The sequence below is a fragment of the Antedon bifida genome, chromosome 2 (genome assembly GCF_963402885.1).
Source record: "Antedon bifida chromosome 2, ecAntBifi1.1, whole genome shotgun sequence".
NCBI classification, from domain to species: Eukaryota; Metazoa; Echinodermata; class Crinoidea; order Comatulida; family Antedonidae; genus Antedon; species Antedon bifida.
In genome coordinates this window covers 21,072,326-21,087,680 of record NC_136227.1, presented here as the reverse complement: position 1 = coordinate 21,087,680, position 15,355 = coordinate 21,072,326, and the positions used below count along the sequence as shown (strand labels likewise).

Here is a 15,355-nt window from a genome sequence, read left to right as displayed (position 1 = left end):
TCACATGGTTTAGATGGGTTAAATTTCTGAATTTATCTATGAACGAAGTTCTCAAAACGATGTAAATATATTTACATAATGTATATAAAACGGTGGTTTAAATGATTGTAAAGTGAAAATAGCGTGTCCGGTATTTTTTATTCGGACCCGTTAGCTGTTCTTGTTCACGAGGGTAAGAGGCATTTCATTTCTGGTTCAAACTTACTTATAAATGTTTATATTTTATACCCGTGTCACTTTTATGAATAGGGAATTTTATAATGTAACACAACGTTGCTCAACGTTGTTGTGTAAACGGGACAGGGAAAACATTCGCTAAAAATCCCTGTGGCAACGCTGGACCTACCGATATTACAACACAATTAGAGGCATTTCATTTTCTGGTTCAAAATTACTTATAACTGTTTATATTTTATACCCGTTCCACTTTTATGACCCATAGGGCATTTTATAATATAACACAACGTTGCTCAACGTTGTTGTGTAAAAAACGGGACAGGGAAAACATTCGCTAATAATCCATGTGGCAACAACGCTGGACCTACCGATATTACAACACAATTAGAGGCATTTCATTTTCTGGTTCAAAATTACTTATAAATGTTTATATTTTATACCCGTGCCAATTTTATGGCCAATAGGGTATTTATAATATAACACAACGTTGCTCAACGTTGTTGTGTAAACGGGACAGGGAAAACATTCGCTAATAATCCCTTTGGCAACGCTGGACCTACCGATATTACAACACAATTAGAGGCATTTCATTTTCTGATATTTAAGTAATTACTAATGTTTATATTTTTATATCAGTGCCAATTTTAAGACAAGGATAGAATGTTATAAAATAACACAACGTTGCTCAACGTTGTTGTGTAAACGGGACAGGGAAACATTCGTTAACATTCCTTAGTAACAGAAGACCTACCGATATCATTACAACACAGTTCGAAGCAATTCAGTTTTCTGATACTTAAGTAATTATTAATGTTTATATTTTATACCAGTGCCAATTTTAAGGCAGGAATAGCCATTTTACAATAGGCTATATTACACAACGTTGCTCAACGTTGTTGTGTAAACGGGACAGTGAAAACATTTTCGCTAACAATCTACCTAATAATGGGTAGCACAGACTTAATGTGCATTTTATACCAAAATACTATCCTTTTTGTTAATGTGTAACATATTTATATCGGTAATTATTTGTGCTACCCAATATTTATAATGGGTGGCACACTTTATGTGCATTTCATACCAAAATACTATCCTTTTTATTAATGTGTAACATTATATCGGTAATTAGTTGTGATACCCAATATTTATAATGGGTAGCACATACATACATGCATGTTATACCAAATACTCTCCTTTTTATTATGTGTAACATATTTATATCGGTAATTAGTTGTCGCCGACCGTAATTCATTGGAAACATAGAGTGATATTATAACACAATTAGAGGAAATTTCATGTTTTGGTTCATAGGTAGGCCTAATTATAAATGTCTATATTTTTAAACACATGTCATTCTAAGGGAATATTGAATTTTATATAACACAACGTTGCTCAACGTCGTTGTGGATTTGAAACGAGGCAGGGTAAACATTCGCCGACAATTCATTGAAAACATAGAGTGATTAATGGACAGTGGTGTCGTCATTTAAACGGTTTAAATGACGACATATAGAAAAAAAATGTTATGGCAACAACCAGATTAGTGTATGCCTAATGCTCAATTTTTAACATACGCGTATCAAAAAGTAAATTACTATATCAATTTAGGCCTAAATGTATCATTTAATAATTTAATACGGCGGATTGAGTTCTGATAGTTAAGGGTGTTACTAAAAAAACAACTGAACATAACGATATTCAATACCGTTGTCGTTAAATTAACATTACGGTATCGCTATTTACTATCGTTAAGAAATACGTAAAAAATATGAATGCGCGTTGATTCGCCGTTAATTTGTATATTAACAAATAATAGCAAGTTGTAGGCCTATTTGAGTCCAACAAACTCGCGTGATTGAAAGCCAACACAACAAACTGTAGGCCTTAGTATTAAAAAGTAAAGTACTATATACAAAAATGTATCATAATACATACAGATCGAGTTCAACCATGTATATACATTTCCTCCATGGTCAAACACATAATATGTAATTGTTACAAAGTGATACGATATTTATAGAGAAACACAACAGTTCTTTTCAGAGTGGTGTATCGCAAACTTTATATCAACGATATTTATATAAATTAAAACTAGGACTACATCGCTATTTGTAACTGTACTGTCGTTGTCGTTCATTAACTTTAATCAAAGATGTTTGCGTGCTTTAATAAAGTAAATGTAGAGGGCGCACATCTGATAGGTGGATATATGGTGGTGTTGCCGCCGGCGGTAACGTGTATGAAAGAGTCGAGCGCGATGAGCTGCAGAGATGATGATGGTTTGGCCGCCGTGTAATTGGATATGTGTGCACAAACAGTTTTTGGTACTAGGCCTAGGCTAGTACTGTATAGGCTTATTATACAGTTTGAAATAAAAGCGTTTTTAGAATTGGTTAAAATACCAATTTAAGAAACGTAATGTAATATACACTGTAGTAGGTAAGGAAGCCTATCTAGCCTAGACTCTAGTAGAGGGAGGGGCTTAGTAGTAGTAGCCTTCCATAAATCACCGGCATGTTTATTGATATGACCCTGGTTATAATTAGTGGTGACAAGGGATTACCTTGGCGATGTATTTTATGACATTTATAGCAACGTTGTTTACCATAGTTTGCAATGGTGTTTACCATAGTTTACGACGGTAATAACCAGTAAAAAGTGTTGTTTTACAGTGATCTACGGTAAACGACGGTAGTTTTTTTTTCAAAGGGTAATACCAGAGTGGGTAAGACCATCTCGGGTACAAGAAAGATCACTTGCGGCGTGCCCCAGGGCACTAAATTGGGCCCAGTTTTATTTCTGGTCCTAATTAATGATGCCAGTCTAGGAAGCTGCAGAAGATGGAAGTATGTGGATGATTTCACTCTAGGTGAAGTTATGAAAAAAAACAATAATTCCTATTTACAGGTCTCCCTTGATGATTTGGATGACTGGTGTAAAGCTAATAATATGCTGCCTAAACCGACTAAATGCCATGTTATGACAATTAATTTTTTGCGTAATGCTAGTGAGTTCCAGCCATTCACCCTCAACAAAGCTATCCTTGAATGTGTTGGCAACCTCAAATTGTTAGGGGTTACTATTCAGGATAATATGAAATGGGACATGCATGTCACAGACATAGTCTCTAAGGCATCTCGAAAGATGTTTGCTTTATTTGTGATGAGGAGGTCTGGCGCGTCTGTGGATGACCTGATCAAGTTGTTCTGTTGCTATATTAGACCTATTCTTGAGTATGCATGCCCTGTGTGGCATGGTGCAATTACTAAAAAATTAACATATAAAATTGAAGCTGTTCAAAAAAGAGCTCTAAGAACTATCCTGGGAAAAAATTATATATCGTATGATTTAGCTTTAGAGGAGACGCAACTCCTTTCGCTTGCGGCAAGGAGGGAAAGTCTGGTCCTTTCCTTTGGTCAGGGTCTCATAAAATCGGCTTTGCACAGAGATATGCTCCCTCCTTGCCGCAAGCGAAAATTAATCTTTGAATTGAAATCTGGAAGTGCCTAAATGCAAAAACGATCTGCTGTACCGTATATTGCTGATCTGCTTAACTCTAAATAAATTTTTTTTATTTTTATATAGGATTTTTATAAGTAAATAAATAAATTCATTTAAATTAATACTATTGTAGATATTGCTAAAAAATGAATTAAGACTTTGATAAATATATATATTGGATAAATTTTAAAGATTAATGTACAGTATATTTATTTTTTTATACATATCGTAAATTTTTTTGTATTTTTGTTCTGTAATGTAACTTTTTATTATATGTACTACAATAATTTCAGACTTGTTCTGCTTTTTGTAATGTTTTTTATATACCGGAATAAATAAATAAATAAAAAAAATAATTCGTTGTGAAGTCCCTTTATAGCTGGAACCCTATGCTGGATGGGCAACACAAGCTGGAAGCATTTGTTCCCAAGTGGATTGGTTATACATCTGTATAAAATATCATTGTGAAGTTGAAGCTTTCCAAACTCTCTAAGTATGAGTCTGACTTCATCGGGTAAACCTATCAAGGAGTCTGGTTTCTTACCCATTTTAAGGTAATTTATGACTTGGTTGATGATTGGATCTTTCTGCTGTATGTTCGTCAATCAGGTATTTCAACGTTGGAACCTGCTCCATATCTATCTGGTATAGAATTTGCGCTAACTGATAAAGAATATATAAGTGGAATAGTGTCGGATGAATTGACAGATGAAGTGTTGATGGATACACCATTGTAGGAAAAGGGTGCTCACCATATCACGAGAACAGATGTTGTCATGACTCACAGCTTTGCCTTTTAACCTAGCCTCAAGATTACAGAGTTTGTCTTGTTGTTGTTCATACTGTCGGTTGAGTTTGATGTCATGAGGTCTGCGGGACAGAGCATCGGCGTCAATGTTCATTCTACCTGGCTTATAATGACTAGAAAAGATGAAAATCCGACTTTTTTTTATTCAAATGGCCATATGATGACTTTAGAAACTACGACTGTTTAAAAAGAGACATTATTTTGACGATTTTTTAAGCTTTTTCATAAAAAAGCATGCGATTTATCTAATTCAACGTGTTCGTATGGCGTTATTTAAAGTGGAAAAGGTCTAAATTGTTTTCAAAATTACTAGGAATAAGGGCTTGAAAAATATAATTCAAGAGAAAAAAACATGTTTTTCATACTCTGTGCGCACCTTATGCGTAAATAATTTCGTGCATGTGATAATTTTTGACATGCGCAAAATGGCATAAAACGTGTAAAAAGTTGATTATAAATTCATTTTGCGCATTTTGAAATTTTAAATGTGCGTGCGCGCGTAACTTCTTATGAAACATGCCATTTTTAATCCATAGAAAGTTTAAGTCACTTTGCGCAACTATGACGTCATTCAAAAATAGGAGGTGCACAACTTAACCCTTTCACTGCGGAGCATTATTCCCACCTCTGTGCGTAATATATATTTAAGAAAAACATATGGTATTTTAATAAATTGCAAAAAAATACTAATTGAGATAATTGTGTAATTATTTTTGTGGTGTGTGATGGGCAAAGGGTTAGTCTACAGTTAGGTATAAAAAAAAAAGTCATTTGCATATTGATGACGTCATGTGACGTCATTACATGTATTTTGGATTTCGTGTTTTTTATCGAATCAATAATAAAAACTATATTTTCTATAAGAAATTCTTATGGAATATGTTTTTCCAACTGGATATTGATGAAGATATGTATAACAAATAAAAATATAAAAAAAAATTGAATTATTTTTATTGTTTTATAAAAATTATGCACAAATCAAAGTTTTGGGGCAAAATCGTGAAAATAATGACATTTTCCAAAAATTCACTATAGTACAAAAACTAACTATTGTTTCAGAATTTTTTTTTTTGCGTGTTGTGATAAACACAATGTTGCCCTATTGGGGCTGGTAAATTTTGGTTACTTTCAAAATGGCCGCCATTACGCTACTCAAAACAACTTTCCAAGATAGAATACTATTATATATACTATACTATATATAATATAACTATAGAGGGCGCATGATTTTCAAGACGATAATACAACTATAGAGGGCCGTTTTTTTTGCTGGAAAAATTTTTTAATGACTTGCAAAAATATTCAAGTTCATCGAACAAATATAGAGGGTGCTATATATTATAGGCAAATACGATTAAATCATTGTTTTGCCCATACCCGGTATTACCGTGTATACGTATTTCAACGACGTCTGTTTATACCCGGTACTACCGGGTATACGCAGTGAAAGAGTTAAATGACCATATGTTGTCAAAGTTACGAAATGTTATGTTTTTTGCATTTTATTCGCGTTGCCGTGTGAAGTGTCACATTGTCTTTTAGGACTGTCCAATTACATGGGAAAATAGTGTATTGAAATTCTTTGAATTAGAGTGAGTTTGCTTCACTCGCTCCCCCTCTATGAAGTGTAGACGATGGTTCTCAGAATGATAATGACTTAGGTAAAAAGGTTTTAAAAGGACGGGCTGGCCTGGACGCTTGATATTCGTAAAACTAAACTTACTCTGTTTCACCATGGAGTAATCTATATATAAATTATGGTTAATTCTGACATAGGCGAGCACAATGGAAAAACTTCGGTATAAATCTCCGCCTTGGATACCTACCTTATCTATCTTAGATGTACCGCGAAATGTAGATTTGATAATATTAGTTTTCAGTACTACGCTATTGTTCCATTTTCGTCTTTTACGACAAAATTTAGCGCTACCTATCAAAAGTTATGGATATCACAGGGTTATTTTCACACACTCGCACTGTTGCTGTTGTTCAACTGGCTTCCGGGTACGTCACTTCCTGCAAAATGGCCGTTGGTGGCGACATTCAATATTAAATACAAATATTTTAGTGGTTCAACCATAGTCAATAGAAATCGTGAACTACTGCAATTAATTTGTTTTAGATATTCGTTCTAAAAGGCATTTACTTTACGTGCACTACAATGTGATTTTAGTGATTCAACTGAATCGTAAACTACAAATTTATTTATTTTAGATATTCAACTAATCAATTATAAAGGCCTTTACTTTACGTGAAATACAATTTGTTTGTAATTGAACTAATTATTTATACTATTTATTAATCATTTTATCAAATTTAGGTGCGATTCAATGTTACTATAGGAGGCTAGGCTAATTGAACTAATTATTTATGCTATTTATTAATCATTCAATCAAATTTAGGTGCGATTCAATGTTACTACTATTATAGGAGGCCTGGTAGGCCTACCAGGGAAACACCTTTACTGTTTATCATTATCGATATATTGTGATACAAATGTTAAAGCACCGCTTACTGTCGCCCACTTTGATAAACTATGCCTTTGGTCTCTTTGTACGGTCACGTTAGAGACTGTTTCAGTGATTGATGACCCCTATTAACGGCTTCCTCCTGTGTGTAATGTTCAGATAATATATATAATAATATATAGAAATATTTCTTGTTCATTAATTTTTTATTTCAGACGCATCTAACAGTGAGTAACTCGCCAATTATTTTATAATTTATCGTGCTTATAAACTCTCATTTGAAGATTAGGGAGTGGAGTTAAAAGAGTTGTGAGTTACAACCCTGGTACTGGTCACGATTGAACTCTGGACCTTGGGATTGGAAGGCAAGCACATTAACCAACAAGACAGCTCCACTACATAATTCATTTTTGCAGGGAGACATATATGTATCGCACCTTGATATGTAAATTAGGCTGTTTATGGTTAGTCATTGTAGTCGATACATTGTAGATGATAGGAGATACAGACATTGTAAAAACATTGCTACACCTTTATTGCTCCGTGTGGAAACAGAATCTTGTTTAAACGAAAGGGACACCCTAATATTTTACATAACTATTTTGAAAGTAACCCTACCAACTTAATATTAATTTATGTTTAAATCGGATTTGTAGTTTTCTAGTAAACAGGATTTGTTGTTGTTGTTTCAAGACTTTTGAAAATCGCTATCTTGTGCTCATGGCAGCCTATTCGTGACGTCAAATACGGCCGACGGAAATTTTTGGATTCGCGGTTGCATTCGGCGCTTCTATTGGCTAAGCGAATCCGCTACTATGATTGGCTAATAACGCGACATGCGGTCATGCAGGATGGCGATGACACGGTATGAGCATGCGCTGGCTTGGTAAACAAACCTTCGATCGATCTTTTCTTCTGCAAGCCAATTCGTAAATCTCTCAGCTATTGTTAATCTATTGTTACTTTTATTGCTAAAATAATCCTTTCTTTTGTATACTGTACTGTGTCTATATAAATTTACGTAAGGGCAAATTCGGTAAATCGCGCGTTATTTCTAGAATGTTTACTCGATGGTATATAAAGTTGGTTAGAATCTCGGTACTGATTTTAACCACCTAATGTAACCCTATTTACTAATTAAATTTAGTTAGATAATTAGTTTTAATTTTGGTTCAACGATTTGCCCCAAATAGGAGTGTTTTCCGACCGTGGTATACACTGTCTAATGGATGTCCTCTTGAAAAATACCTGCACCCAATAATACGAGGATGCTTCGCATTTTCCTATCTCCTCCTACGATAATTGTTTTTAATAGCTGAAAACCGGTTGAACAGCTCGAGTACAGTATCATAATGTTGAAGACAGGCCGATTTTCTTTTTAAAATACTATTTTGATAGAGTTAATATACGTTTATACAAATGTATTGATTTGCGATGAATGGAACATTCCAATCTATCAGACTCCCAGTTTGTAGGTAAATTTATGAGTCCTTGGTTTAACACAAGTAGGTAAATTTATGGGCCCTTGGAGAATAAACTTAAAACTGAGATACATAGTATTGCAATACTTTGACAATATTGTAAATACGTATTAACCATTTTTGGTTGCCATTTGAATCAAATTTTCTTTGTGAATGCGGTTACTGTTAGATATATAAACACATATACAAAGAACATTTATTACTGTGACTGTGCTCTACTGCTGGATATATAAACAAATAATATACAAATAAAAACTGTATTACTGACAGTTGCTCCTCAACATTTGTATTAATTAATAATTTTAAAAAATATAAACGTCGTAGTGGTGTATCGTTACATGTACTTTACTATTTCAATCGAATATAACAGGGACAGTTTTAAAAAAGTATTAAATAAATGTTTTACTGTATTTAGTGGTATATTATTGATAGGCCTATAACACATTTAAAACAAAAGAATATATTAAAAAATTGTTCTTCCCATTCCTCAACTCTAATGTTATATACAAAACACAAATTGGGTTTGTTTAAATGAGTTCAAATAAAAAAATTGGAATCATTTTTAAGACAAGTTTCTCCTTCGGAAGTAGGCCTAATTCCCATGGTGCTAATTTTAGTTGACTACATAAATCATTATGTCTATTTATTTGTTTCTGTAAACGACAATGTATTTATAGTCCTGCGGTGTACGTACATTTGAAATCGCCGTTTTTTTTACGCTGAAATTACTATGTATTCGAGAACCATCTGTGGACACGACCTAGATGGTACGCTCGCTTCGCTCGCATACCATCTAGTTTATTAAAATAATGGTATTTTGTACAGCGTTTTTGGCTGCACAAATAAGACGGATTCTACAAAGAATGTCAGCTTTCATATGCTACCTTTGAAGAAATGGCTAGTGAACATTAAGCGAGACACTCTGGGTTGTAACAAAGCATGTTGCGGTATGTTCGGACCATTTTGAGCCTAGCTGTTTCAAACGGGATTTGGTAGGGAAATTAATTGTCTGGCATATACATTTCTTCGTCTTTGTCTTTCTCCATTCTTTTTTCAAGTTCATTACAACAAAAACATTCTTCAGCTAAAGGCATACAGATACACTGGCTGCAAGTACACCATTCTTGGACGGCTTGTTTTGCTCGAGAACGTTTTTCTTCTTACTCTCTTACTGTATATTCTGGTTCCAAATTTTCTGCATTATAAAAACTCCAAGCCATATTCCGAAAATATTAGGTATGTTTGGCTATTTAATTGATTTTATTTATGGTTATCCCGCACTTCCGAGACGATGGACGCTTGGATTTGCTTGAATGCGTCCACCTAATCTGACGTCAAATAATTGCTCTTAACCTGTCAAAATGGCGCTGTTCAATTTCCGATATGTTGTCTTTTAAAAGTCTATTTTTTAACTTAATTGTTTACTATTGTACCTTGAACCATTGTAATCATGCTTTTATTACATTTATCAATAAGCACAGTGGCACATTTAGCCCAGGGTGTTCCTTTCCTTTAAGTGAGCCCTTATATCAGGTATTTATGTTATTAGTTATCCGCATTCAGCGGATAACTCCTTGTAACTGTCCTGTTACTTTTTTTTTTTTCTTTCTTTCTCCTCCAATTTTGTGTCTCACGTATCTCAAAAACTTGTTAACATAACATTTCATAACTTTGTCAACATATGGGCATTTACGTGAAGTTGTGCACCTCCTATTTTTGAATGATGTCAGAGTTGCGCAACATGACTTACGCGCGATTTTATGAATTTCGTGTATTTAACATAAGTCAAAAACCAAATAACATTTTAAATTGAAGTGTAATTTATATCATGCGCTAACTTTCTGTTTGAAAAAAATTGCGTGTTTTACACAAAGTGACGCTCGCACACGCGTTTAAAATTTCTTAATGCGAAAAATCAATTTCTAATCAACTGTCTACGCGTTTCATGTCATTATAAGCATGTCAAAAATTCCCAGGCGCGCGCAATTTTTTTATGCACGTGTGCGCACGTATCGCAAAATTGCGTGATTTATGTTTTTCCAGCCTTTTCTAGTAATTTTACAAACTTTTAAACAATTTTGACTTAAAATCATGTCATACGGGCACGTAGAATTGGATAATTTTCGCGAGTTTTTGATGAAAAAGTTAAAAAATTCGTCAAAATTTGTCAAAATTATGCCTTTTTTTAAACAGTCGTAATTTCTAAACTGGACGGTCAACTTTTTGTGGATGACATATTCTTGAAGTTGATGAGTTGTAGATATCGGATTATGTATTAATATGGCTAACCGGACATTGTTACGTCATCGTATGGCCACGCGAATATAAAATTTAGGATTTTTGTATCTTTCGTCATAGCTCATCACATTTAATAGAGCGCATCTCTACTTATCCGTTATCCAATTTCACCCCGATTGTCTAGGTCAATCAACTATCTTTCGCATGAGTTAAAAATATTTTAATTTTTATTACGTCATCATGTCTAAAAACGTAAATAACATGGGTCACTTATTTTCATCTTTACAGTAAATTTCAATCTGTTATAGCTCGTCAGAATAAAAAGTGATAATCATGATTAAAACGTTTCCTGGAAGCTATTGGATTGTAGATACGAATTCATGTGAACATTTTTCCAATCCGACGTTGTGACGTCATCATATGGCCAGTTGAATAAAAAAAGTTGTATTTTCATCTTTTGCGTCATAGTTCATCACATTTAAAAGAGCGCGCATCTATATTTTACGTATTCAAATTTCTTCTACACGTTAACATGTTGTTGCTGAGATAATTTACTTCCGAAATAGCTATTTTAGTGTTTCATTTTGATACCGTCGCCATGTTAAAAATAGGAATTTTACCTATTCTACACTGTATGTAATACGTATACAGATTATACCGTTTATACTGTATATACTATATGACACAAAATTGACAGAATTCAGCACTAACAGCATATGATATTCTTTAGTTCAGGTCATAATGCCATAATCTTTTTCCGTGTGCAAAATTCCAACGTATGACGTGCGCGTGGCGTTTGCCGTGCGGATAACTAACTCGTCAAAGTAACGAGTTCAAATCTAGTATAAATTGTATTTATTAGTTAGTTATGATTTAATTACATTTGATAGACATATCATGATGCCCATATTAACAGCGATTTATGTATGTTAGGATGTATAGTACACGTTAGAACATGCTTCATTGCATCGTGTCAATTGTTTGTTTGTATTTTTAGTTTAACCCATTACGGATGGGTAGAACTACAGTACTGGTCAGAGGACTTGAGTGTTGACCGAGCGTTGTTTGAGTATTGCTAGCGATATTCACAAGCATCGCTATCCTTAAGTAATACATTAAGGTCACAATCCACGCATGAACGGTTTTATCGAGCAGGGATTTCCGGATAGCAGTTTATCCCGATGTCTTTGTCTTTCGTGTTCGACGTTATTAGCATGAAAAACTAGGCCGTTGTCTGCGATAATAATTTATTTTAGAAATAGCAAGTGTCAATCAACTATCAACAATTAGTTGGGTGTCACATGACGGTGATTAACACTGTAATCAAGCTTATAATATAGACGATTTTCGTTCGTTCAGTCGTGACCAGCTGAGTGTAACTAACAAAAATAACATAGCGTTTTCAGGGTATTTCAAAGGAACACCATGTCATTTTTTGGGGACTTTTTGGATGTTTAATATAATAAAATAATTTAATAATGTTAGGCTTAGGTTTATTACAAGTACTTTACTTTATTAGGCCTAGTATTTAGTAAAGTCAGACTCGACTCTTGCTGCGGGGAGAGAGTGCACGGTAATTATTAGAGCATAATGTAAAATGTTTAAAATTCTTTGGTATATTTCTACATAACATATTTAGATTGAATACTTGCTTTATAAATTCTTCATTTATTAGACCACTTAATAAGTTGTTAAAATGAATTGAATATTCTACGTGAGAAACCAACCAATTACAAATTATTTTCCGACATTTGTCTCTCGTGTGATGTACACTGTAAACAACAACATTTGGTAAATGGTACGATCCACTTCAGGGGTGTCCATATTTTATTATCACGCATTTGACATACATAGGCAAGGTTCGTGTAAAATCAGAATTTCAAAAATAATAATTTTAATAACAGTATGAGTATATTATAACAGTTTTTATCTAAAAAAAAAAACGATACTTAATGTTGTTTTTTCCACAAAAATATTACCCCATTTACTACACTGTACACTTCCACTGTTAATTGAACCATGTGATTGACCTCATACGATCATGTGTTTTTTACGTAGCATAGCCTATGTACTGTATGTAATCATCACTGATATAATTATTATGTATATCTAATGAACAGTATAAACGTTTAAACAAAATAAATAAACTGCATCAAAACGATCGTTTCTGTATGCTCTTGAAAAAGTCAACAGAAACAATCTTGTCAAATTCGCAAAATCTATTCTTCTGTTGTTTGTCCGCGTTTCCATGCAAAACAAATACATCACTACCAATTTTCATGTAAGACTTACCACACAGTGAAATAATGCTACCACTGTCTTCATGTACAAACTTCCGAGTAACTGCTTCTTCCATAATTTTTTTAACCTGTAAATGGTAAACATTACAAATTGTTATTCACTGGGCTAGTTACAGTAGGACTATTTTACCATATTTTGCTGCTGATTAGTTTGAAGGGTACTCCAGGAAAATGGGGTTTTTTGGGAAATATTAATTTAAATCACGTGTCATGTTTGTTTAAGTCATCACAAACACATACATTTTTTATTAACAAGCTAACTAAATGTGGAGTACGTATTGTACACTTTACCGATATTACAGTAGTCCAGGCAATCTATGAAAAAAAAGGGGGTAACCCAAAACAAATTTACAATATAAAAACTGAAACGTAATTTGGTATGGAATTACAGGCATTTAAATAGATACACTCAAAAAATGTCCCAGGGAGAATTAACCAGCCTGCTCCACCTACTGTACTTTATAATTGACAGTTTGGTGGGGTCTATGTTTTTAAGTAATATTGAAAACAAAAGGCTCCCAATAAAACACAATATTGAGAATTTTTAGTAGGAGTCTCTGTTTTCATAATTTCACAGAAACAGAGAAACACCACCCTCTTGAACATAATATTGAACTTTTTGTGGGGAGGGGGGATTTTCAAAAACCCGAAAACAGAGACCCAGTATAGAATACAATATTGAGAAGATTTTTTAGTAGAGATCTCTGTTTTGGAGATTTCTTGAAAAGAGAGACCACAGTAAAACTTTTCAATATTGTGATAGTTGGTCCCTGTTTTCAAGGTCTCTCAAAACCCCTACTGTGTTTTACGACAAAACAAAAACAATCGTAAACATAATATTGAAAACTTTTAGTGGCAGTTTCTGTTTTCAAAAACAGAGACCCAGTATGAATACAATATTGAAAATATTTTTAGTGGGGATCTTCGTTTTCAAGAAGTCCAGACAATAGCGACCACCCTATTAAGCTCTGTCTACACTATCAAACTTTATGTGACAAAAAAATGTGATATGCCCAAATATGGACATGATTATGTCTTAATACCAGTACCATATTTAAGCATATCACTACCAAAATTTGGGCACATCACATTTTTTTGTCACATAAAGTTTGATAGTGTAGACAGAGCTTAACACAATATTGAAAATTTCTAGTCATGCCTCTGTATTTTTAAAGATTTCTTGAAAATAAAGATCACAATATTGAGAAGTTTTAATTGGGGGTCTGTGTTTTCGAGATTGAAAACACAGACCACCTTACTATACCCAGAACATTTCAACGTATAAGGTGGTCTCGGTTTTAAGATTTCTTAAAATCAGAAACCTTTGGTAAAGAACACAATATCGAAATGTTTATTGGTGATCTATTTTACAAAAATGTCTGGGACGGACCCTAGAACTTAAGATTAAGATGTCTTATATGAGGTCTCAGTTTTCATGAAATCTAAAAAACAGAGACCACCCTATAGAACACACTATTGAGAAGTTTTAGTGGGGGTCTGTGTTTCGAGATATCTTATTTATTTATAAATTTTTTTTTAAAAAACAGAGATCTTCCTAAAGAACACAATATTGAAAAGTTTAGTGGCAATCTCAATTTTCGAGAAATATCGATAATCACACACAAAAATATTGGGACATTTGAAAAGATTCTGTTTTCAAGATTTCTCAAAAAAACACAGACCTTCATTAGAACACAATATTTAGAAGCATATTCCATGAGCTTTCATTTGATAACCAATTATTTAATATTATATAAATATACAAAAAAAAATATGTTTAAATAAATTATGCACATTTTTTTTTAATAGCTTTCTTATTAAACATTTTCAATTTTGTGGTATCTATTTTCAAGAAATCTTTAAAAATACAGAGGTCCCCACTAGAAATTCTCAATATTGTGTTATAGGGTGGTCGACTATTGTCAAGACTTCTTGAAAACGAGGTCCCGCTAAAAATATTTTCAATATTGTATTCACAGGTCTCTGTTTTCCGGTTTTCGAAAAAAGAGACTGCCACTACTAGTTTTCAATAGTATGTTCTATGATTTTGTTGTTGTTTTTTTGCAGTAGATAGCATATTTTATGTGCTTTAATTTGATACGATACAGTGCCCATTTACATTTTGAAGAATAATTTAACCTGGCAATGTATTTTAAAAAAATGTTGGGGTCAAAGGTCAGTAAAAGCATTTCCAGTCATTTTATGGCTAAAAGTTGTGTTAGATCAAATATAAATATGTATATTCTGAACAATTTAACAACAAAAACAAATCTTTATGATAAGTGGTTGTCAAGATATAAGAACCACACATCTTTAACCGATTTTAGTCATTTTCTTCCCAGATAGCAAATTTCCCACACATTCCATGTTGTTCATTGGTGT

At 33.3% G+C, this 15,355-nt stretch overlaps 2 protein-coding genes across 2 annotated transcripts in view; one reads left to right on the top strand and one right to left on the bottom strand.

The window, feature by feature from the left end:
- The window catches only part of LOC144858635 (uncharacterized), a 199,756-nt gene that overhangs the window by 42,713 nt on the left and 141,688 nt on the right, over positions 1-15,355 (top strand). The gene's annotated exons all lie outside the window — the stretch shown is intronic.
- The window catches only part of LOC144858554 (small G protein signaling modulator 1-like), a 195,265-nt gene that overhangs the window by 136,552 nt on the left and 43,358 nt on the right, over positions 1-15,355 (bottom strand). Inside the window, exon 3 of the mRNA XM_078714687.1 lies at positions 12,966-13,041. Within this exon, the coding sequence (XP_078570813.1) occupies positions 12,966-13,041 (76 nt within the window). The remainder of the gene's footprint in view (positions 1-12,965; positions 13,042-15,355) is intronic.